General features: G+C 40.0%; 1 protein-coding gene across 1 annotated transcript in view; it reads left to right on the top strand.

Annotated features, from left to right (window-relative positions):
• Nucleotides 1-24954, top strand: part of NRXN3 (neurexin 3) — a 1138093-nt gene that overhangs the window by 301803 nt on the left and 811336 nt on the right. Inside the window, exon 11 of the mRNA XM_059689087.1 lies at nt 15942-16061. Coding sequence (XP_059545070.1) covers nt 15942-16061 — 120 coding nt within the window. The remainder of the gene's footprint in view (nt 1-15941; nt 16062-24954) is intronic.

Here is a 24954-nt window from a genome sequence, read left to right as displayed (position 1 = left end):
TATCCTTACCAACAGCTCTATGTGCAGTTTGATGTGACTCATCCCATGCATTATGGTGGGTTCTGACCTTCCTCTGAGTATGGGTGATTGTTCAGAGCTGAATATTGTGACTTGATGGCTCTACCATCTGAATCTATGGCAAGTCCCTTGGGCCTAATAGCACTGCACTCTATTGCCATGGAGATAATTGCGATGGTTACCCATGGCACATTATGACTGCCTCTCTGGGTGGGATGAAGTGGAGGATGAGTGCTGAGGGAAGAAGGTCCTTGTTTATTGTACACAGATGACTTGGATAATTAGCCTAAGGGGCCGGGAAAAATGGCCAAAAAGTGGGTTAAGGCATAAATTGCTGTCATTGGAAATTTGCACCATTGTGAATAAGCCCATCTAGGAGATCCCAGGAGCTCTTTAGTGTGCTGTGGAAGATGGTGAGGATGGGAATCAAGGGCACAGAACCTTGGAGAGACTACAAGGGAGTGTCATTGTCATTCTGAATCTCTGTATAGAGTATGGGGCCCTCAAGAAAGCCTTTGAGTATTGGACAATATGGGGAACATCTGACTTAATTTTATGTATAGAATAGGAAACAGGTAGGGGATGAGAAGTCATTACTAAGAATAAAAACCCAAATCTCTTCAACATAGGGAAATACGTTTTATTTTTACATATCTGGTGTACAAAGCCCAGGATATATCTTATGTTCTTGTAAAAGTCATTGATAGTGGCACTTCAGGGTGCTTAATTGGTAAATGTATTATTTTCTCTAACCCTAAAGAGTTCAAATTATTTTTAAAAGACGTTAATTTACTACTCACTGACACTCAATTGTTTATACTAAGAAAACAACATCTGGAATTAGGTTTTGAATTTATGTCTCATATATATGTAGGTGTATAATTTAGATTAAGTTCAACTTCTGGGCAACTCTTAGCCAACATCTAACAGTGACTTGCATTTTGGGATAGGAGTTTTATAATGTCTTATTCAAAACTAGGAACTGGATAATAATGTTTCATTCAATACTCAGCTGGTAAATCTCTCTTTCTATCTGGGGCCAGCTTTGCTTCGGAGGCATATACTAGCTAGGAATGCAATTCCACAAACACATATGGGGAAACCCTAAGAGAAACACCATACTTAATTTTGAGACTAGCATGAATAAAGTGTAAGGGCATTGATTTGGTGCCTTTTTGTCTACAGCCTGTTGCATTTGGCTATATTGCTATACATGAAACAAATCAAGCTCTTTGGTGGCCCCAAATCATCTTGATACAAATGCCCGATTCTAGGGCCACGTTCCTTGGTGGCATTTTCAGTAGGTTGTGCGTAGTGCTCCCAGCAACTCTTCCATGCTTAACTCCTACATGTGCAGGATTATGTCTGTGGGCTCTGTGCACATGTGTGTTTCAGTCTGACCATGTACTACCCTTATTCTTTGATGTTTATCCTGACCGATGAAGAATTGTTTTTCTGGACCATATGCCTGGGGGTTGGCTGTGTGGATGGGGGAAGGCTCTTGTGACCTCTGCTTGTGCTTTGTCTAGTCCAGTGTTCCCCCGCCCCTGCTCTGCTAACATGGCTCTGACAAGGCCTGCTCCGCCCTGTTCTGTGCATCCCCTGTCTGTGCTGTCTCTGGAGAACCTGTAGAGCATTTCAATTGTCTGTTTGAGTGATGTTGGTTATGCCAATTGTATTTTCATTTCTGTCATGTTACCCTGGTTTACTCTATTTCTTACTAACCTCTGGTTATTGTTTTCACCTTTCCTGTTCTTTCGCTAACAAAGTTGCGTTGACCAAAGCTGACCTGCAAGGTAGAGAAGGTTCTTGTTCCCATTATCCCTTTGGACTGAAAGATGCCCTGTGTAACCCTTGGTATCTTCTCCTGTGAGGCCTTCAAGCTGTCACACCTCTTGGACAGCAGCAGTTGTGGGAGGGGGCTGAACTCTGTTCTTCTGAAAGAGTGGCAGAAAACCCAGATCAATGCACAAAAAATAGCAACAAAGGCAAGACCTCTGGGGGATGGGAACATGATTCTGTTTCAGAGGGACCAAAGAGGTTTGACAGCACCCCATATTGTGAGTACCCACCAACATATTAATCCACTTCTAGAAATGATGAAACGCCTCTCCAAGTAGTTGACATGAAAGGGTTGTCTCTAATTTGTTCACTATAGATAGAATGTAGAACTTATAAAAAGGAAAAGGAGAAAAAAGGCCACTTGTTCTTAATTTATTATTTTTTGGGTCAGGGAGGTCATTTCTCACAGCAGAACTTTTGAATGTTTGGACCTTATGGAAGAGAATGTCATTTTCTCTGAACTAATTGTTAAGGAAATAATTTTAGGCATTTGGGAGATATTAATGTCATTAAAGCATTCTAGAGATTTATATTTCCTATCAGGGATTTTGGTTGAGCACTTTAATTTCCTGTTTTGTAATCTAAAGTAAAAAAAAAAGTATCATTGGGGAACAAGAGGATCTGTGGGTTTTATCCTGAACACCCTTTAAAATGCCTTCCAATGAGATCTCAGTGAATTGACTGCAGAAACTGCTCCTTCTACCATTCAAAGGGGCAGCTTTCAAAGTCAGTAATGGTCCACTGGTCCTATTACGTCAGGATGCTTTGATGCAGAATAGCAAGCCAGGAGCAGGCATTGGAGGTATTTTCTGGTTGATACTCATACAGGAGAGTGGGCTTTAGATGGTCTCTGCAGAGTTTGCAGTCAGCAAATATTGTTAGAAATTATGAAGACAAAGCTAGCTTTAAAAAATTACTTTTCCCCCAAAGATCACTTACTTTGCTGTGACTTGTTATACTTCATTCAGGTGGCCAGTACAAGTGTCTATTTCTTGAGTGAACATCAATTTATAAGGCCTTTCTCTCGTCATTGTGGTAACTTTATTTCCTTCATCCTCTGTTAGCAGAATTAGATATATGCAAATATGTAAAAAATTAATGAGAAGAATGTGCTGGATTAGTACTTTGAAGTCCAATGTAGCTGTAGAATAGTTTTTATTTTTAAAGTATGCAGGGCCCTTTCAGTAATACTGAAGGCTGTTATGTTTAGACAGTCTCTTCAATGGTCAAAGCAGGTCTACATATCACTGTGGAAATGAAGGGGAGGGAGATGAGGGCAGGATTTGATCTATAGTTGGAGACAATATAAGGTTGCCATAGCTTCTCATGAACAGATTTATTAGATAATACTAGACAACTGTATCCCCTTGTAGACTTTAACATTCTCCATTGTAATAACTGTGTGGATTTTAAGTCCCCAGAACCTAGCACAGGTCTCCTTACATAAGGACTTCATATGTAGAAAAATGATCTGAAAGTTCCCATTCAAAGGAAAAAAAAATTTGTGGGAATTAATACATAGAACTGGTTGATTTCTATGCCTACTGTACAATATGCAGTTGTATATTTGGGGGCATAATAGTTTGGAGTATCTTCACTTTCCCATTTGTAGAAGCAGTCTAGTCATTTGGATGGTTTTTATGTTATTACTCCATTGACCCAAACTCTCTTCCATTCTTGGGATGACTTGACAATCTGTTTGTGGCAGGAGCTGTTATTCTTTGTAATTATTTTGGGTCATCTTACTCTTTCCCCATATTTTGGCAAAAGAGCTTTAGGATACAAATGCCTTTACTGTTTTATTTTCCTGACATTGGGGTGTAGAATGATACTTGTGCTGGCTTATTCAACAGTGACCTGTGGGCACAGATATTATTAATTACCATCAAGTGTTAGGGGTGGTAAAAAACATCAGATGAAGAAAGAAATTAGACAGACTAAAATGTGCATGCAAATGGTATTCGGAAGGAAATAGAATGATGGAGTCTAGAAAGTTGAATAATGATTCTGGTTAAGTCAACAGCTTGCATCGTCTTGTTATTGTGTTTTTGGGGTGGTGGGTTGTTGGGGTTTTTTGAAAGTTATTAGTTTATTTCAACTTCTGCAGTGATCTGTTGTTGAATTTAACAGCGATTAGGATACTCCCCTGGGTCCTTAGCTAGGCACTAGATTTACAGATGGGATGCAGTCTCTGACTTCAGATAAACCAGTAGGAGATCAGTCAGTAATGACACTGCAGAGTGCGAACTGCTCGGCCGGAATGGATGTGGAATACACTGTGGGAGCCTGGAGAAGGACGGTGGACTGTGTGCACTGCTGGCAGTCAAGGTGGGTGATCCGGAGATTTTCCCAGGCATAGTTTGAGCTGAGACTAAAGGACAACCTGTGTTAGGTGGATTGGAGGTAGAAGCACATTCAAGAGGTTGGCCGGTTGGAAATCTACAAGATGCTCAATTTGGCTAAAATAATGTGCATGTAGAGATGTGATCAAAGGTGAAACTGGAGGGGTAAGAGAGACAGTTGATGCCAGGCTTTTGTGTAAGGCATTTGACAAAGCATTGTAAGGAGGACAGAGACTTGGATTTGATTTTCACTTTATCAAGATCACTGCCAGCAGGGGGCAGAATAGATTAGCAGGACAGGGACCAGAAACAGAGCAGAGTTATGAGGGAAGTAGCATATTTAGACATGAGCCTAATGCCTGAGACTTTAACTGGCAAGAAGGTAAACGTGTTTCCCTCTCAAGTAAAACCTCTGAAGAAAGAGGGAGAAAATGAGCGTTTTCTCCTGTTTGTTTTTCCGCCACCCCACAATGTTACTCTGTTTCATAGCAGATACAGTTATACAGTATGACAAAAAGGCTTCAAGGAAAAAAAAAGATTTCAAAGGATAAAAAATATGCCTTTAAGCTAGGATAGGGAGTAGGCACTCCCTTGAGGGAAGTGGGAAGTGTTTCATTGCTGAGAGGTGTAGTCCCATGAATCTCAGAGTCCCTTGAATAGAATTACAATGTCTATGGACCTTTCAGAAGTAATATTCTAATTCCTATTTATTTGCAAGATGGTATCCCTGGAGAGGAAAAGATTCCATAAAAGCTTGTCCATATGAGAAAGGAAATGCACAACTATAAAATAAGTATTGTTTGACCTATTGAGGCAGATGGCCCATGAACTATCTATATATATAAAAGGCTAAGTGACTGTCAGACCCATAGCTATGATTCACAATGACCACCAGGGTGCAGATGCTCAATGCAGGAGCTGCAGTGACTTGGTGGTGGTGGTTCTCGGGTGACACACCCCAGAACCAGAGAGAATGGAGCCCAATTCCGGGGTAGGTCACCCGAGAACTGCCATCTTGAATCCAGTACCCCTTGGGGGATTTCAGAGAGCCAGTTTTGGCCCGATCCCCACAGGCCAGGCCAAGAGACCCCACCTTCCGGAGGGACCCTGCTCACTCCACAGACTCCCGTCGAGCTGCTGTGGCAGAGCAGCCGGCCGGGGAAGGACCAAGGGAGGGTGGCTCCAGGGCGTGTCCAGCCCATCTTGCCCAGTCCCACCATGCTGGCCACCTTCTAATTAATATCTTTTCATTGTGCACAAATCGGTGCACCGGGGCACTAGTAAGAAATAAAAGAATAGCTCTTATTGGGTTAGGTAATTAATCAGAATACCCTCTCCCCGATTTCCATTATAATTCCCCTAGTAAGTTTTATTTCTGGAGTTGCATGGCTTATTTTCTAGAAATGTATGTTGCCCCTCTGCCCAGATGGTACCTAGGTGGTGGGGGTGGGGGTTAGGGATTGTTTAAATCTGGTTCTAAGTGCTGTGTATCTTGATTAAGTCAATAAATGTATTGAGTTTGGATGCCTTGAAAACATGAAGATTCATTCAAGTCATTTGAGGTAAGAGTTGGCCAAACACATCTGTAGGTAAAGGGAATTTTAATTCTCCAACTTTCTTTATTGTGAAGGCTATAATTCCCCACTTCATTTTCTCCAAAGCAAAGAGCTGCATCATATTCTCCATTGCATTTTATGTAATAATAAAATGTAGCATGTGGCCTAATAGAAATCAGTTCCTCAAAATGGTTTGCTTTATGGGAAATGATAATTAAATGGAATTACCTTGGTGGTTCCTGTCTCTTATCCCTCAACATTGTATAATAGGTTTCTCACAGGGAAACTGTGTAATTATGACCTACTACCTTAATCTGTCTTGTTTCTAGGCTATGGACTGACTACACATCCAACTAAAATGGGTGGAGAGAGCTCGATTTTCCCTCCCAACAGTACCCTTAATTGAGGGTCTATTTAGGGTAGGCACATGCTAAATAAAGGCTTGGCTAATTGTATGTCCATTATGACCACAACCTTGTATGGTAGATGCTATCACTATTTTGTGAATGATTTTGTAAGATTTTCATATGTTATCTTATTCAATACTCATGTCATGTGAGGTAGTAATAATTTCTATCTTTATTATTTAGACTAGAGGCCTGGTGCACAAAATTTGTGCATGGAAGGGGTGGTCCCCTCAGCCTGGCCTGCACCCTATCCAATCCAGGATTCCTCAGTGGATGTCAAACTGCCGGTTTAGGCCCGATCCCACAGGGGATCGGGCCTAAACCGGCAGTCGGATATTTCTCTCACAATCCGGGATTGCTGGCTCCTAACTGCTCACCTGCTTGCCTGACTGATCACCCCTAACTGGCCCGATCCCACAGGGGATCGGGCCTAAACCGGCAGTCGGATATTTCTCTCACAATCCGGGATTGCTGGCTCCTAACTGCTCACCTGCTTGCCTGACTGATCACCCCTAACTGCCCCCCTGCCAGCCTGATGACCTGATCACCCCTAACTGCCTCTGCCTGCCAGCCTGATCACCCCTAATACCCCTCCCCCCTCCCCCCGCTAGCCTTGTCACCCCTTACTGCCCGCCTCTACAGGCCTAGTTGCCCCTAACTGCTTCCCCTTGCCAGCCTGGTCACCCCTTACTGCCCGCTTCTACCGGCCTGGTCGCCCCAGTGGCCCTCCCCTGCAGCCCTGGTCATCCCCAATGGCCCTCCCCTGCCAGCCTGGTCTCACCCCCAATTGCCTACCCCTGCCGGCCTGGTCTCGCCCCTAACACCCTGCCAGCCTGATCTCGACCCTAACTGCCTCTGCCTCTGCCCCCACCACCATGGCTTTGTCTGGAAGGAAGTAGGACATCCAGGAGATGGCCAGTTGACCAGTCTAATTAGCATATTACCCTTTTATTAGTATCAATGAGGAAACAGGTTCTGAGGATTTTGGGAGCTAGCCCAAGGTCACGTTGCTATTAAGTGCCAAAGCTGGATTTTAACCGTTTATGGTCAAATGTTATTTTTGGAATTCAAACAGTCTGGTCCAAATTAATTGACAGGATTGAATGTTGAACTTTTTAATGTTCTTATTGCTTGACGTTGGACTTGCTCCTAGCGCCTGGTCTGTCGAGTCAGCCTTGAGGTTGGACCGAAAAGGGTTAAAGCTTGTGATCTTTCCCAACTGTGCCATGTGATGATTCTGGATTTGTCTATTTCCAAATCAGAAACAGTGTACAGATGACCAGAAAGTGTCTGGGAGTGTCCTCCAAGCTTATCTTATGATAAAGGTTTCACATCAATGATATTTCACTACACGTTCTAGATGATATTTGCACAATTTTATTAAAGCAAAATATTTTAAATTACATGTCTTTTTGTTGAGCCTGGCATTTGAAACCCATTTTCTCTCTTTCATAAATACACTACTTTTTACCCCAACACGCAGCTACATCAGTGCTGAGAAAAGAAGGAAACACAGATAAGGAGGCCTTAATTTACATATTCTGAAGCAGCATTGAATTCTAAGGGCCTGTTCATGGTTTTAAAAGGAAGGAATGATCTAATCATTTGACTTTTGTGAAAGACCCAGGCACCCTCTGAATATAGGGTGGTTCGAACAAGATGGCCTTATGATGCCAGCCATTCTCTCACCTTCACAAATACCCTGTCAGGGGCAGACATCAACTCCTACCCCTCCATGGCCATGGAGGTGTCGTGTGGGTAAATACACTTCACTAGCAAAGTGTAACTATACTGTGCAATTCATTGGCCATCAAAGGCAGTTCTGGCACCAGCAGAGGGATTTTCAGATATTTTGCAAGCTGGTTGAGGTCGAATAACATGAATTCGTTTGAAATTGGCTGTGGTGGGAGTATTTTATGCTACAGAAATCAAGTTATAGAAATATTATAGATCAGGCTTTGTTATTATTTCTTTTTTCTGGGAGGGAGTTCTGGTTGTTTGATATTCACCAGCACAGGACCCATCAAAAGCCAGTGGAGATAAAGACTTCATGAGGTCCTCATGATTTCAACCAATTTCCATGTACATCTTGACTTATTTATTCCTAATGTCCGATGAGAGGGCTGATGTGAGAAGAGGGGTTTTATTGAAATGCCCCAGGTGTTAGATTGTGTCAGTTTTTTTCACTCGTCATCCTAACCAAATGACTTTTCTGACCCCTCTTTGAAAAGAGGAACCATAAGCACCTGAGCATGTTTGACCAGAGCAGTGTCAATGCCATTGGAGCATTTGCCAGGCATAGATCCTTGCCTCTGGGATACAAAGGGAAGATCTTGGGAACACAGCTGCTCTTCACTTTCCTGTCAATGAAATTGTATAACATTTAGGACCCTGTTCTTAAGCTTTGCTTAATCTTCTTTAAAATGGGAAATAGAACATTCACTTCTCAGTTGTCTCTATATGAAGAAAGACACTTGACACATTTAAGGATAATTGCTTTCTTATTTTAAAATTAAATGGACGTGAATTGGGTTTTTGTCAATTAAAAAGGAATGGATGTTATATTGTCTGTAAATTACTCTCTTCAGAAAAGCCAAGAGAATCCACCACTGTAAATGTAGAAATACTTCTGAGAGCTACAGCAGTAGTTTTGCTGAAGGGACCAAGATATGTAGCTAAGTAAGTAGGCGATTTCTAATGTCACATATACCCTCCCTGAAGCTTCAACACTTTTAATTCTTATATTTTAACAGTAGAGGGTGCCGATTTCACAGAAAGCTGTTAAAAGCCTTTCACAGGTACGCATACACACAGATACACAGATGCATCTACACTAATAAAAGAGAAACATGCAAATTGGTCATCACTCTGCTATACCCACCAGCCAATCAGGATGAGTATGCAAATTAACCCAACAAAGATGGTGGCTAATTTGAATAAGCAGGCTCAGAGCAAAGACTGAAGACTGACCATGACTGAAGACTGAGGATGACTGAAGACCACTGAAGACTGAAGAGGCTTGCCTTCTCTGCTGCGGCCAGAGCAGAGAAACCTCCAGGCTTGGCTTCTTCGCTGCGGCCAAAGCAAAGGTGTGGGTGCCGGGTGCTGGAAGAAAACCAGTGCCGGCAGCCAGGTGAAGGAAGGCCTATTGCATGAATCTCTTTGTGCAATGGGCCTCTAGTATATCTATATGTACTTGTCTTCTTTCTTCTACTTTTTCCTTTTCCCTTCTTCCCACCTAATTGCTGCTCACTCATTCTCTCTCTAGGAAAAAAGTGCACATTTTAAAAAGTAAAAGTGGAAATGTGTATGCACTTATCAAGAGTGGAAAATAAAGTTGAAGGTAGAAGATGAGAACTCTTTAGACAATCTATGGCATCTCTCAAAAGGCTCCTTCTCATGGCAGCTATGCTTTGAATGGGGTGGGCAAACCCTTTGGTTGGCACAAAGCTCTACTATGATAATGCTTCACATTTAGGTGTCACTCATAGATTCTAAGCTCTTTGACAACTGATGCTTTGAGATTAAAGACGATGGATCTTGCTAAGTGAACCCTACCTGGTGCCTACTACTGGTCTACCAGCCTTGGGCCTTTAGGATAAATAGACATTGGAAATCAGACCAGGTGTATCACTCCCTGGCTTCCCACTCACCAAGCCTACCTCCACAATGTGGCCAAGACCAGGCGGTGCTGGCTTAGCAATATTTATCAATCTTAAAGAGGGTGTTTGAGGCCTAGATTTGCTTAAGTCTTACTTGGCACTAATAGAAGGACAATACACTCTAATACCAATGTCCTGTGCTTCGGGCAGCACTTCTATCTCAAGGACCTGCCTGTCAACTTGTGATTTTCTAGACCATGAAGAAGAGTTGACTAAATCAGTTTGCATGAACTGCAAAGGTGGATTTCAGCAGTAACAGGCATGAAATGACTGTCTGGGACAGTTCTTTTTAAAGACCAAACAATCGTACATTCAAGCAGAATGATGGGAAAGTCGTGTCAGCCTTAGAGTTATCATCTGAAAAAAAATAGAGAAAAGACACAATGTGATCCTTCCCAGTGAATTAAAAACAGAATTGAGAGTTAGAAACCAAAGTCCTAACATCAGTGACAACTTATATCGTCTTTTCATGCATACTTCTGTCACCTTGTCACTTTTTCTGCTATCCAAAGAAAAGTCACCATTTTTTTTCTCAAAAGAATATGTGATTACTTTAGTGAGTATTGACTACATATCAAATATAAAAGTTGTGTACACTATCCCCATACAGGGCTTTCCTAAGCGTTGGTGCAGTTTTAAGTTATTATTATTAATAATAATGAAAATTTCTGAATATCTAATTCCCAAAGTTTATGTTATCTTAGAATATCTGGAATTTTATGTTATCTTAGAATATCTGGAATTTTAGGTTGATGTGGAAGAATATTTTAGATGAAATTATTAAGTCCTTAAGAATGTCTGTTATATGTATAAGCACACACAATACATATTTTTGTTTATAAAATAGGTCAAAACTAGGCTCTCTCTTTTATTTTTACTTGAATTTTGAATTGAAATGGCATTTACAAATTTTTCTTGTTAGAAAACACATACAGTGAAATAAGCCAGTGAAAGAAAGACAAATATCACATGATCTCACTCATATGTGGAATCTAATGAACAAAATAAATTGTTGAATAAAATAGATCCAAAGACATTGTAGCATGGAACAGACTGAGGAATCTCAGAGTGAAGGTGGGGGAAGGGTGGGAGGATGGGAAGAGATCAACCAAAGAACTTATGTGCATATATGCATAACCCATGGACACAAACAATAGGGTGGTTGAGGCCTGGGGTAGGGGCAGGGGCAGGGGCAGGCTATAAGGGGTCAGTGAGAGAAAAAAGGGGACATATGTAATGCTTTCAACAATAAAGATTAAAAAAATAGCACATACATTGTTACGTTAAAATCTTTATCTGGATGTAGTTTAGGAATACTTTATTTAAGTTCACCAGCCTCAGCGCGCGCGCGCACACACACACACACACACACACACACACACACACACACACACACACCACTGGCTTACCCACCTCCATCAATGTTAGGTGGGTTAGCCATGGAGTTAGCAAGCTTGGATTTGAAATCTCACTCTGCTACTTGCCTGTGGGGTCTTGCAAATAATCACCTAACTTTTCTATGATTCAGTATACTTTTATGAAGTCCTTACCTTCAGACTCATTCAGCAATAAAAACTTATTTTATCTTTGAAATTCTGGATGTCTTTCATGGGAATATTATTCTTGTTTTTCTGATTCTTTAGTAATTTTAACTATGGTTGCTTCATCATGTGTTTATGAAGATTAATTGAATTAATACCTGAAATGCACTTAGTGTAGTGTCTGACACAGCTATGTAAGTGACTTTTTCTTTTGTTAAGGTTATGTTCTCACTCTTATTTGTACAAGATTATCTTGTATTATTGGATGTGCATTTAGAACAAAACTTTCCCACCAGGGCATTTTGTTTTTTTTCTCTGATTTGTTTCTTGTTCTCCCTTCCCCCCGCCCCCTTTTTTTTGGAGGCACTCTATCTATGAAAAATAGACAGATTGAGATGAAATACAGTCTGTTCAGAAAAGGATGTACTTAAATAGTTTGAAGGAAGAGTAGGAACTTATATTATCATCTTGAAAGTGTTTTAGAGTTTAGCCCATTCTCTCTTCCATTCAACACAGTTACTGCATAATGTCCATGGGCATTGGAGACACAAAAGAGTCCTTGTCTAACATCTCGTGAGATTGAATGAGTCCAATAGTTAAATAAGGGGAGGAAATGTGGTCAATTCAATCACTCCCAAAAGAAAAGCTTCGTTCCAAATAGAAAATTCTTTATAGGAGCTGATATTGGTAAATGCTTTGGGTGACTTGTTAATTAGGAAAACCACTTGGTTTTATGTCATAAAAGAATGACTTTATTTCTGTAATGTTTGGTTCTTTTTTATCTGTTCAATAATATTTTCTGAGCCCTTAGTTTATACCAAATATTTTATCAGTAATTAGAGACATGAAGGTGAGCAAAAAAGACAGGACTTTTGCTCTCAAAGGGCTTATATTCCAGTAGAATGAGGCAGACAATAAAGGATTTATTAAGTACCTTATTTACAGGCCATGTAATTATGAGTTAAATAAACAGGGAGATATGGTGGAGAGCAAATGAAATGTTGGCAGGGCCTTTCTTAAATAGAATAATCTTAAGAAAGCCCATTTGGAGCTCCAACTTAATGAGAATGAACCAGTCATTTGAAGATCAGCATTGACCTATGAACCAAAAGGCCATGGTTAGATTCCCAGTCAAGGCACCTGCTTGGGTTGCAGGCTTGATCCCAAGTGTGGGGCATGCAGGAGGCAGCCAATCAATGATTCTCACTCATCATTGATGTTTCTCTCTCTCTCCCTCTCCCTCTCCCTTTCTCTCTGAAATCAATAAAAATATATTTTAAAAAATAACATCCAGTGGGAAAGTCACAGGTGATTTCTGAGCCCTGCCTCCAGTTGGTAGGTCTGCATTTCTTCAAAGCTTCCCAGGTGATGCAGGTGCTGCTGATTTGGGTCAACACTGTGAACACTGCTGTATTAGAGAGGGATTAGAAGGAGGAAGGGATGCTGGAACACTGTGAGCTGGGGGTGTGTAAAAGGAAATGAGGTTAGAGAAGGAAGCAAATGCCTAGCATCTCAGCCTGGAAAGGAGGTACCAGTGCAGGCAAGATCGGCAAAAGGTCATCGCAGGTCACCCTGGTCCTCAGTGATGTGCTTTTTCTTACATGTATACAATGTAGTCAGTGTTCAGGGATTATCAGATTCTACATGGCACTCCCCTTTTAATGCATGTGAAATAAATCCCATGGAATTTGGAAATTACCTACAGCTCCCTCTGTGTTTGAGTCCCCTGAGCAACCTTTGACAAATGGAACAGATTGCTCATTTTGCAGAGCACAGACGTTCTCCCACGCTTGGGTTTGGAAGTATGAGGCACAGGCAAATCAGGCGGCTGCAATTCAGATCAGCTCAACATTTACAGAAACACTTGCTCTGCAGCTGGCAGAGCTATTTAGTGCAGCAAGGACACAGTGAAAGCATATTCCGTGATTTCTCACAGCAAGCAGCATTCCGTCTTTTGGGGATAAATAGCAACAACCCACATGAAACAATTAGAGGATTATATAAGCAGAGGATAGTGCAATGTGTAATAAAGTGTTAAATGCAATATTATCATATGTGGACGTTAATGAGGCAGATAATAAGTGCCCAGGCCACTATGAAGAGGGGGACTTGGTTAAAATTCCTGGAGAATATTTCATAGGGATGAGAATATTTCATAGAGACATAGTGCATTTGAACTGGCCCTAGGAAACTGTTTAAAATTTGGCTGGAAGGGAGGGAAAGACATGGGAAAGCCTTTGTCTTCAGATTCAATCAACATGCAAAGAATTCTTGTGTTTTCCCAGTTTTTGCTATTCTGCTGTCTTTCAAGGGAAAGCCTTCCATGTGTTTCTGATTCTGAGTTCAACTGAATTACTAGCCCATTGTCTAGGGAGAGCTGTTTGGTCAGGGAGCCCCATGAATTTCTCAGAAGCCTTTATCCTTTGAAGGAAGCTGTCCTGATTTGCCATTGTTAATGAGACTTGTACTACACAATGCACAAGTTTAAGACCCACTGAGAACATGACCATGTACCTCTTTTCATCTCCACATGGGGGAAGCACATGGCATACAGCCCTGCAGAAACCCAGCAGCTGAGCTGCTCCCCCAGCGTTAGTAATTGTCTTGAACTTTCTTATGTCACATCTTAACAGCTTTGTACTGAGAGTGATGGACTGTACTGCTCCCACCATTCATGAATAAATATAAAATGTCTTGCCACCAGGAAGACGGACCCTTTGTAGCCATGTATTTCTTTTGTGCATGCATCCTTAAGACCCTGCATTCTTACATTTCAAAATCCTGTGCCTGTATGAGGCTTAGGTTGGAATTTGTGAAATGTGCACTTATTGCAATGTATATATTTTTACTCTGTAAGTGGGGAGGGGAGCTGTTTGTTTGTTTGTTTGTTTGTTTGTTTTTGCATCAGATCCTAGCTCATACCTTGGGTATCACTCAAAGGGCTCACCCCCTTTGCTGAGTCTCTCTGGGAAATTCATGGTTATCCTGAATATTAAGATATATCCTGTTAGTTCAGGTAATTTGAAAGGTGTAGGCTAAACTGTAATCCTAATGTTAAGGCAAAATAGAGAAATGAGAAAAAGAGAATGATTAAAGAGTGGCCCTGGCTGACCTAAAAAGAGAGTTTAATGGCAATCTGAAAGACAGAAATTGTCAAACATTTTTACTTGCCCATTCATATCCAGAAAAGATTTTGAGAATGCCCCTCGAAAGATATGCTTATGTATATATTATATACATGTAGCATTATAGTTATGTTACTTATATATGAAAGACACACAGAAATAGAAATAATAAAGAATGTGATTTTTAAAATGAGCATCATTTCTAAGATTTTCTTTCCAAACTTTAAACAATTCTTTTGTATCTCTGGTGTATGGGCACCCTGATTGAGTACACCTGTGTAAACTTTATAGCAGCAGGCAGCATGGTGCTGTGCACTGGTTCTCAAATGTTAGTCTGCATCACAATTTCCTAGAAACTTGTGGAAACACAGATTTCTGCCTCCCCCCAAAGCCTCTAATTCAGCAGGTCCGGGGTCAAACCCAAGAATTTACATTTCTAACAACTTCCCAGGTGACGCTGATCTGAGGACTGTACTTTGAAACCACTGAGGTAGTTGAGAGCTTGGGTCTCAGAACTAGTCTACCAAAGATGGACATCAGGATTCTTTAATTAGCAAATGTGTGACCTTGGGTAAATTATTTCACCTCTCTGAGCTTGGGTTTTATATCTGTGAAATGATGGCCATATCATATGTACTTACCTTTTAGAGCTACTGGAGAGCTTAATGAGATCACGAAGACAAAGTGCTTAGGACTCAGAGCTTGTTACCTATAAAGAACCAACCAATACATGTTGGCTGCTATTTTCTCCTCCTTTGAATTATCATCAAACATATTTTAATGTTACAAAGTAGACTTTAGGGCAGTGATGGTGAACCTTTTGAGCTCGGCGTGTCAGCATTTTGAAAAACCCTAACTTAACTCTCGTGCCGTGTCACATATAGAAATTTTTTGATATTTGCAACCATAGTAAAACAAAGACTTATATTTTTGATATTTATTTTATATATTTAAATGCCATTTAACAAAGAAATATCAACCAAAAAAATGAGTCCGCGTGTCACCTCTGACACGCATGTCATAGGTTTGCCATCACTGCTTTAGGGACATCTGTGCCTTAATTCATGAGAATCATGGGCATGTGATTTTCTGCTTTAGCATTATCCATGTAGAAAGACCATGCCCAAGTGAGATCTCTTTCTAGTTGAATGGTAGAGATGTAGTTCTTTCGCAAGGTCTGCCTAAAAGAGAACAGTGTGTTCAGCCCTCTCCCCTCTGTGTGTAACTGTTGGTAGTGTGTGGCTAAGTGTGTATTTCTGTCGTCTTTTGTATATACTAAATTCTTGTTGCATGATACAGAGTTGACATTTTTGGTGGTTGTGTCTTTGAATGTTTTGGGGCATGAGGATAGTACATTCAAGTGATTGCTTTGAATTTGATGAATTTTAACACGTTTCTATCTACTTTTTCTTCTCTTCCTCTTTTTTTATTTTTGTATGCATTACTAGGACCAAGTACAACCTGCCAGGAGGATTCATGTGCCAACCAGGGGGTCTGCATGCAGCAATGGGAAGGCTTCACCTGTGACTGTTCCATGACCTCATATTCTGGAAACCAGTGCAATGATCGTGAGTACAACCTTTATATTCTTGGATTTTTTTCAAAGAGTTCAGAGGTTTGGAGGGGCATTGTGTAAAAGGGTAGCTCTTCTGAAAGATTCATTAGCAATTTTCTTCTTCAGAGACTGGGAAAATAAAGAACCAACGTTCTTTTGCGGTTTCCTGGAGGTGATACTAGCACTGCTGGTGGACATACTTCAGTGCCATGGGAATCTGTAACCTAGGTCTCCACTTCCTTCTCATGTTATTGACCTAAAATGGCCACTGAAAGGTGAACAAATACTTGAAATTTATGACTACTTATTGGAAAGAGATGTGTTAAAAAAGCCCTGACTTTGTATGTCCTGCTGACCTTCTGATTTTCTAAATACAGCCTAAACTCATGGTAGGAGTTTTTTTATGATCTGAACTCAGTCCGTTGGACCCTTGGTTTCATAAACAAGATGCATGATGCTATCTGAGTAAACAGCAAAGCCATGGTATAGTTTGCCCATATGTGAGTAAGTGTTAATTACAGCATTATCCCTATCATGACTATTTGGTTTTCCTTGATTCCTTATTGCTCAAATTTTTTCCATGTATGTAGTTGTCTCTTGTTCTTTTATTTTTTTCACCTTTCTCATAGTTTTTGGTCTTCATATGGTCTGTTAGTCTCTTAAGATACATGAAGGAGAAGCAAGTGAGGATTCTAGCACTGTAGAGAAAAAAAATCCCTTGATACTCATTGATCTAAATGTAAGCCTGTGCCTCTATATCTATAGCACCCTCTCTACAGAAGGTTTCAGCATCAGATTGCTCTTTCCAAGTATTTGGTCTTACTCAAAGTCCAGTTTTCATATTTATGATTTGACAGGCAGCTATGGACCCATCAGAGAACCTTGGAAATTGTGTTATATGCTCTTTCTTTTCCCTTCAATTTGTCTGCATAGAACTCAATAGAAAGCCATTTTCCCCCTAAATGGTGGCCTAATGTTTTTCTATCCTCACAACTTTATCCCATATCACACACACACAACATTCCCAGTGGAAAACAGACTGCACACAGCACAGGCAGAAAGGTAAGTTGCTGTAACTGTGGTGAACACGCAAAATCTTCAGAAGGTATGTACGTATTTTACTCTTATTGATAAGTTACTGTATGTCCCCAAGGCAAGGCATTGTTTTCTGCTAAAACTGAGTGGGAATCTTTCCAGCTTTCTCTGATGTTTCTGATTTTATGTCTCAGCCCAGAATGAGGACTGTCATGTCATCCAACTTGAACAACTTGTCGAAATGTAATGAAGTTCTAGGATGAGGCTTGGGGAAAGTCAGCTTTCTTTTGTGGAAGTATATTCTCATCCTTCAAAATATTTCTAAGATATCCAGAGTTAGTATAATATATTTTAGATTTTTATTCTATAATCTACAAGCCCAATGCACGAATTCATGAATCAATGGGGTTCCCTTGGCCTGGCCTATGGGATCAGGCTGAAAACAGCTCTCCGACATCCCCTGAGGGATGCCAGATTGAGAGAGCGCACAGGACAGACCGAGAGACCCTTCTGGTGCATGATTGGGGCGGGGAGAGACAACAGAGGAAGTTGGCCAGCCAGGAAGGGACCACAGGAGGGCCCCAGGGCAAGTCTGGCCCATTTCACTCAGTCCTGATCAGCCGGACACCAGCAGCAAGCTAACCTACTGGTCAGAGCATCTGCCCCCTGGTGGTCAGTGCATGTCATAGTGAGCGGTTGAGTGGCTTTAGTATATCATTAGCATATTATGCTTTGATTGGTTGAACGGCCGACCAGTCAACCAGACACTTAGCATATTAGGCTTTTATTATATAGGATAATGCAATTGAATTTTTTATTGTAGAAAACCTCTGAACTCAAATCTCTGAAAGAATCCTCTTGTCCAGTCCCCTCTTGGAGAGTGGACCAGGGCTTCTGAAATTGGATAATTGTATGGACATGGGAGCAAGTACATCTTAATTGTAGAATGACAGGAATGTATAAAATTCAGATACAGCATTATAGGATCTCAGTATACTAAAGTTTGTATATAAACTTGTTTGTTTGTTTGTTTAAAACAATAAGCATGTTACTCATGAGGCTGTGGGTAAACATTTAATGAAACCCAACTAAATGCATCAAATTGATAGGCTAATTGTTACAGTGGATGTCTCTTTATCTAATGATTGACATTTAAAGTATGTGAAGGGAACTTCTCTTTTGCAACCAGCATCAGAATCAGTTTTTTTGTGTGTGTTTTTTTCCACCTGGGAAATCAGCCTCACTACTTTACATCATAGATAATTGCTTTCAAGGTCAACCTTGACCCTTAGAGTTGTAATTTGCTGCTTCATCTCACAAACATTTTCAAAATAAAGTTACCTGTTATTCTCTGTGCTTCCCTATGTTAGCAAATTCTTCGTGACTTATCTTGAATCAGGAATCTAGCATGTCAGCAGCACAGTTAAAAAAAGGCTCATGATCATTGGCAAAAGTAGTGGGGAAAATTTAAGAAAGGAAAAATGATAGATTGAGTGAATTAAAGAAGAAGCAGGATGAAGGAGAAAGAATATAGAGCAAATCAGGGTTTGAGTCTTAAGCGAAAGAGCAAGGAGGCCATTGCTTTGGTAACATGCAAACCACAGGTGGCCTGGCTTTGATCTATATAACAGAATCATGGCACGGCATTGTAAGTGGGGTGTCATCAAGGAAATCTGGCTTTCATCCAATTCTTAGGAATAGTATATTTTCTAGAATGTTGTATATATCAAAAATTAATTATATTCCTTAAGATGCTGCCATAAAACCACATGAATTCATTAGAGATTCAATCTAATGGCAAACAGAATTTTCTGGGTGGGATATGGTTTGGAGCTCTCATTTTCTTTGAGCTTTTTCTCAGGACATCAGATTGATCCAGTTATTGGAAATGAAGACATCTCAATTTATTATTGCACATCCAAGAATAGAAAATTGTTCAGCAGGGAAATGGCTAGGCTATGATATTTTCCAAAATAAAGTGCTCAGTTCATCATGTGTAAGAAAGCTAATTATATCTGGGGATAACTTGCAAGTTTCTAAAGAAATGTTTGCATTTTAGAATCTTCTTCCTTTTTCTAGCATTGATTCTATCACTTACAAACATTTTTTTTCTTATTTGTTTATTTATTTATTTATTTATTTATTTATTTATTTATTTATTTATTTATTTTGCCTGTTTGCCAAATTTGGCATTTGCTTGACAGTTTTGAGTTACAGTTACATAAACCCATGAGTCAAGTTTACACTTAGAACTATATTTCATTTAGTATGAGTAGACCAATCCTGGGTGGTTTTAATTTATTTTCTCATTCTCTGTGAAAGCATGTTGGGTTGATGGAGGCAGTGGGGTGAATTCCAAGTTCATTCTCATGAAGATAGATGCAAAGCTGATATAGTGGATATGAAGGTATGACATGTATTCAGTGGCTGATTACCTTGTATAAGAGTGATTTCCTTGTATTAGATAGAAACAGAAATGTTCTCATTGGAAACTAAAGTATAACTGATTTCTTAATTGTCTTATATGGTTTTATGACATGACTTTCCACTCCTTATTATGGTAAAATCATAAGGGGCTTCATTTAGGTTACTTTTATGGCCATTTATAATGGGAAAAAACATCCCAGAAGCAATCTTGAGTTCATGTAGGATCCAATGGGGTCAATCAATAACATTTAGCAAAAGAAAATTTTTATTTCTTCTGAAATATTCAAAATAGAGTGGGCCAACTTCTCAGAGATTGCATACCACCTGAACAACAACACAATATTAGGGTTATATTTTAAAAACAACATGAGAATGGGACCTTACAAGGATTCTTATAGGGGTATTTTTGTTTTTGGATATTGGGTTCCTATTGGTATTTTAAATCAGGACTGAGATCTGGACAGATTCAGTATATTGTAGTCATTATACATCATGCAAATCCAGACTCCCTTTTCCATATAATGAGGCTATGCCACCTCCATTGGCAGCCTATTGTTGAATCCCCTTCTCTTTCAGAACATAGCAAGATGTTGCACAAAATCCAGCTCGCTTGTGCATACCCACACATACACAAAAGAGTTTTAATTTGTGGGGGAGTCTTTGAAAATAGCAATTTTAAACACCTCACATCTATCCTCACCACCATGGTTCCTTTTTTAGCATGTTCATGACAACTGTTTTAAGTTGTATATAATTTTTGGATCTTGTAGTTGCTTCTGTGCCTTGGAAAAGCAAATGTGGGACATGATTTCTTAACACATATCATGTTCCTAGATTTAGAAATGCGCTGTGTTTTTAATGGGTTGGTGGGGTGAAGAGTAGGGGATAAATGTGGGTCCTCAGCCTACCCTCACCAGCCAGTTACCTGTGCTACATTGCTAGTTGTACATTGTGGGCTCCTTGCTGGAGAAATTGCTAGGTTCACACCGGCTTATGATAATAGATGTTCTTTGCTGGCAACAAATCACTAGCAAGCAGCTGTGGATCGTGCAGACAGTGGAGTGTGAAGCGTCTTTTCAGACAGTTCTCTGTTGGAGTGGCTGTTAAGCTGCCCTGTTGGCTATTGATTGGCCTTTTGCTTTTTATCTATTGTGTGGGGTTATATATTTTTTAATGTAGGTTGGCGTATTGATTAAATCTGTTAAAAACACATTTCCCATTCAGGCTTCAGAAAAGATAAACAATATATGCATGACTTCGTGTACAAACAAGGGGACAGACGTGTGCTCATTCTGTCTCTTGGATTCATGTAGGTCCACTGGCATTATGTTATGAGCCCATGTGGTTATTTGTACCGCAATGATTTCCAAGGGTATCAGACTATTATATGTCCATGCTTCTGGTTATGTGTTTATTTCCTACCTCTGTTTTCAAGCTCTGCCTATCCAGTAAATAGGCCATATTTGAGAAGTTTACTATTAAGACAGTTGTTTGCTACTTAGTACACACTTTATCATTTATTTATTCATTCACTCACCAGATATTTCTTATTTGGAGATATGATCATGAATAAGATAAAGTCTTGTTCTCAAAGTCATTATAATCTAATGGGAGGAGACTCATATGAAAGTGCTTCAGTAGAAATATGAACAGTATATAGTGAGGCATCATAAAGTAAAATGATGTCAACTGTCTCTGTGGTTGAGACTCATCAGGAAGAGCTTCTTCTCATAGGAAGTGTTCATTGACAAAGAAGTCCTGAAAAATTAGTAAGTACTTCCTAAGCAAATATGGTACCAAAGAGAGTTGAGAAGGAAAGACAGAATTTGAGTGAGCAGAGAGAAATGTGCTACAGCCATGCTAATGTTCTGGCTGTTTCTTGCATGTCTTTATTCTAAGCATTTGTATGATTAAGATCACATTTTGTTTAAATGTTGTGCTCTGCTTTATGTTAACATTGTATGATATTCATTTTTCAAAAGGTAAAAAACATGGTCATATTTCCAGTTCTCCTTTAGTAGAATGTACATTATGGTACTTACTGCTATGGGGAAGAATCTCCCATGTTAAATCTATTACTTGGTTCTGAATGTAGCCTGATAGGGTCCAAATCTTAATTTATTTCATTGAACCATTGATGGACATTTATCTTGGATATTTATTCACATTAAGTCAAAATTTTAAAAGGTTGATTAGTAATGTATATATGTTATCAAATTATAAAAGACTGGAGGCCTGGTGCACAAAAAATTGTGCACTCGGGAGGGGGGGTCCCTCAGCTGAGCCTGTGCACTCTTGCAGTCTGGGACCTCTCAGGGGATGTCCACCTGCTGGCTTAGGCCTGCTCCCTGGGGGATCGGGCCTAAGCTGACAGTCAGACATCCCTCTGGCAGCCCGGGAGCCCTCAGGAGATGTCCACTTGCCAGCAGAGAGCAGGCCGAAGCTGTAGTCAGACATCCTTAGCGCTGCTGAGGAGGCGGGAGAGGCTCCCGCCATCACCGCTGTACTGGCAGCTGGCAGACTGGCTGTGGCTGAGCAGAGCTCCCCCTGTGGGAGTGCACTGACCACCAGGGGGCAGCTCCTGCATTGAGCATCTGCCCCCTGGTGGTCAATGTGTGTCATAGTGACCAGTCATTCCCAGTTGTTCTGCTGTTAGGGTCAATTTGCATATTATCCTTTTATTATATAGGGTAGAGGCCTGGTGCATGGGTGGGAGCCAGCTGGTTTGCCCTGAAGGGTGTCCTGAATCAGGGTGGGGGTCCTGCTGGGGTGCCTGGCCAGCCTGGGTGAGGGTCTGAGGGCTGTTTTCAGGCTGGCCACACCCCCTTCAGGGTGGAGGTCCCTGCTGGGGTGCCTGTCCAGTCTGGGTGAGGGGCTGATGGCTGTTTGCAGGCTGGCCATGGCCGCTGGCTGGAAGCAGGTATCTGGGATTTATTTAACTTCTATAATTGAAACTTTGTAGCCTTGGTCCCGCTCAAAGCCTGTGTTGCCCTGGGCAACCCAATGTCCCAGCCCCTCCTTGAGCAGAGGCCATGGTGGCTGGAAGCAGGTATCTGGGATTTATTTATCTTCTATAATTGAAACTTTGTAGTCTTGAGTGGAGTTCAGGGCCGGCAGGGCAGACGGGAAGCTTGGCTTCCTCCATTGCCGGGAGCAACTCCCGCTCCATGGCCGCCGCCATCTTAGTTGGGTTAATTTGCATATTCGCTCCTGATTGGTTGGTGGACATGGCTTGTGTGTGTGGCTTGTGTGTGTAGCAGAGGTACAGTTAATTTGAATGTTTCTCTTTTATTAGATTAGATGTCATAGCATAGTCATTATGTTGATTAGCTTTAGAATCAAACTGCTTCCAATGCTAATCCTTACTTTAATGCTGTGGAAATTGAATTAGCTGTTTGTCCTTTTAAAGCTTTGGTATAGCACAGGAGTGTGCTAGGTACTTAATACATTGGAGTAGTGATAGTTTTTATGATAACTAATAATATTAGACACTTGTCAAGTTTTTATTATGTTGCTGACTCTCTACTAGGACCTTTATAAATATGTCATCCCTTTAATCATTCCAAGAATCTAAGAAATACTACACTATTGTTGTCCTGATTTTAACAATATTTTAACAATGGGGGAAAAACTGAGGTCACAGAGGAAGAAACTGAGGGAGGACTTGAACCAGGTATGTTTGATATGAAAGCTCACGTTTTTATTAGATTGGTTACTACTTATATTATTAGAAATAATAAAAGCTTAAAATATACATTAAATAATATACTAGAGTGTACAGGTCCTCACAGATAACCAAATTATAATGGAATATAGGGTTTCTAAGAAAAACTCAGTGTTCTTGGTTGTTAATTTTATCATATTGTGAAATTCTCAACACTTTAGATGTTTCTGTTTTAATATTGAAGTGAAGCCATTTAGAATATCTTTAGATACTCTAGAATTAATAGAAGTAATAACTGCCCATATTCTCAGATAGCCCAAATATTTATATTTTCATTCTCTATTGACCTAGATTTTATGATTTACATTTTTTAACTTTATTGCACTTCTAATATATATTTTAAAGCACAGTGGGTGAGACCATTGGTAGGGACTGGATGGCCTGTGTTGAAATATTGGCTGTCACTTAATACTTTGGACAAATTAACTAATTTTTCTGTGTCTCTAAAATGTGGATATTTATAGGTCCTATCTAATTCTGAATGTTCTAAATTTAATTCATAATTGTGACATTTAGGACATGGCACATGTTAGCCTCTACTCTTTGATCAAATTTTCAAAAAGTTAAAACCATGACTTGTATAATTTCCATAAAGTAAAAAAGTTCTCATATAAATATAGAACGCATATGTGCCAAATTTATTGAACTCCTTAACGAGGGAAACGGACGGGTGTTAAAAATGTAAGTGGCATATTTATAGACATGAAAAAGAATATTAAAATACAAATATAGCTTAAATATAAAACTTGTGAATATATCACAGGGCAAAAAGCCCTTAAGCTTTGGTGTTATCTTCACTACTGAGCATTATATCACTAAAAAATAAATTTAAAAAATCTAAAGGTTCATGGGCCATCTCAAAGACTCTGGGCCCAAATTAATAGTAAATATCGATGTCAAACACAGGGACATATCCCATAGAATTAAGTATTTCTGGGTACACATGTTAAACAGTGTCCCTATATGACATTAAAAGGACACAGGGCTCTCTCCTAGCTTTTCTTCTAAGTTTTAGATAATTTTTATTAACAGTATTATTATCTATTTAATTTCACATCTATTTTAACCTGAATACCTCTCTCATACACAATTACCTTTAAATATCTATATCTATATCTATATCTATATCTATATCTATATCTATCTATATTTATATCTGCATCTATAGCTATATCTATATATCTATATCTATATCTATATCTATCTATATCTATATATTTAGAGAGGAAGGGAGAGGGAGAGAGAGATAGAAACATCAATGATGAGAGAATCATTGATCAATTGGCTGCCTCCCACATGCCCCTCATTAGGGATCAAACCCACAATCTGGGCATTTGCCCTGACTGGGAATCCAACTGTGACCTCCTGGTTCATAGGTCAACACTCTGAGCCACACCAGCCAGGCTACACAATTACCTTTTACTTTTTTAACCACTTAACTGCATGCCAATTACTGTGTTGAATTCTTTATATCATTTTATCCTTTAAACAACCCTCGAAAGTAGATGCTATTACGATCCTTGTTTATGAGGGAAATAAGACACAGAGATGGAGAATGATGTGCTGAAGGTCACTAAATGATTAGGTTGGGGGACAAAGATTCAGAGATATGTTTGTCTGACCAACAAGTCTGGGCTCTTGACTGCCAATGTCTTCTGAGTTCCTCAAGGGAACTTCTTAATAAAAACTCACCTGAACACATAGGGATTTCAGTCCACAT

This window comes from Myotis daubentonii, chromosome 1 (genome assembly GCF_963259705.1).
Source record: "Myotis daubentonii chromosome 1, mMyoDau2.1, whole genome shotgun sequence".
Lineage (NCBI taxonomy): Eukaryota > Metazoa > Chordata > Mammalia > Chiroptera > Vespertilionidae > Myotis > Myotis daubentonii.
The sequence above is the reverse complement of the archived record's forward strand: the minus strand, read 5'-3'. Positions and strand labels throughout refer to the sequence as shown.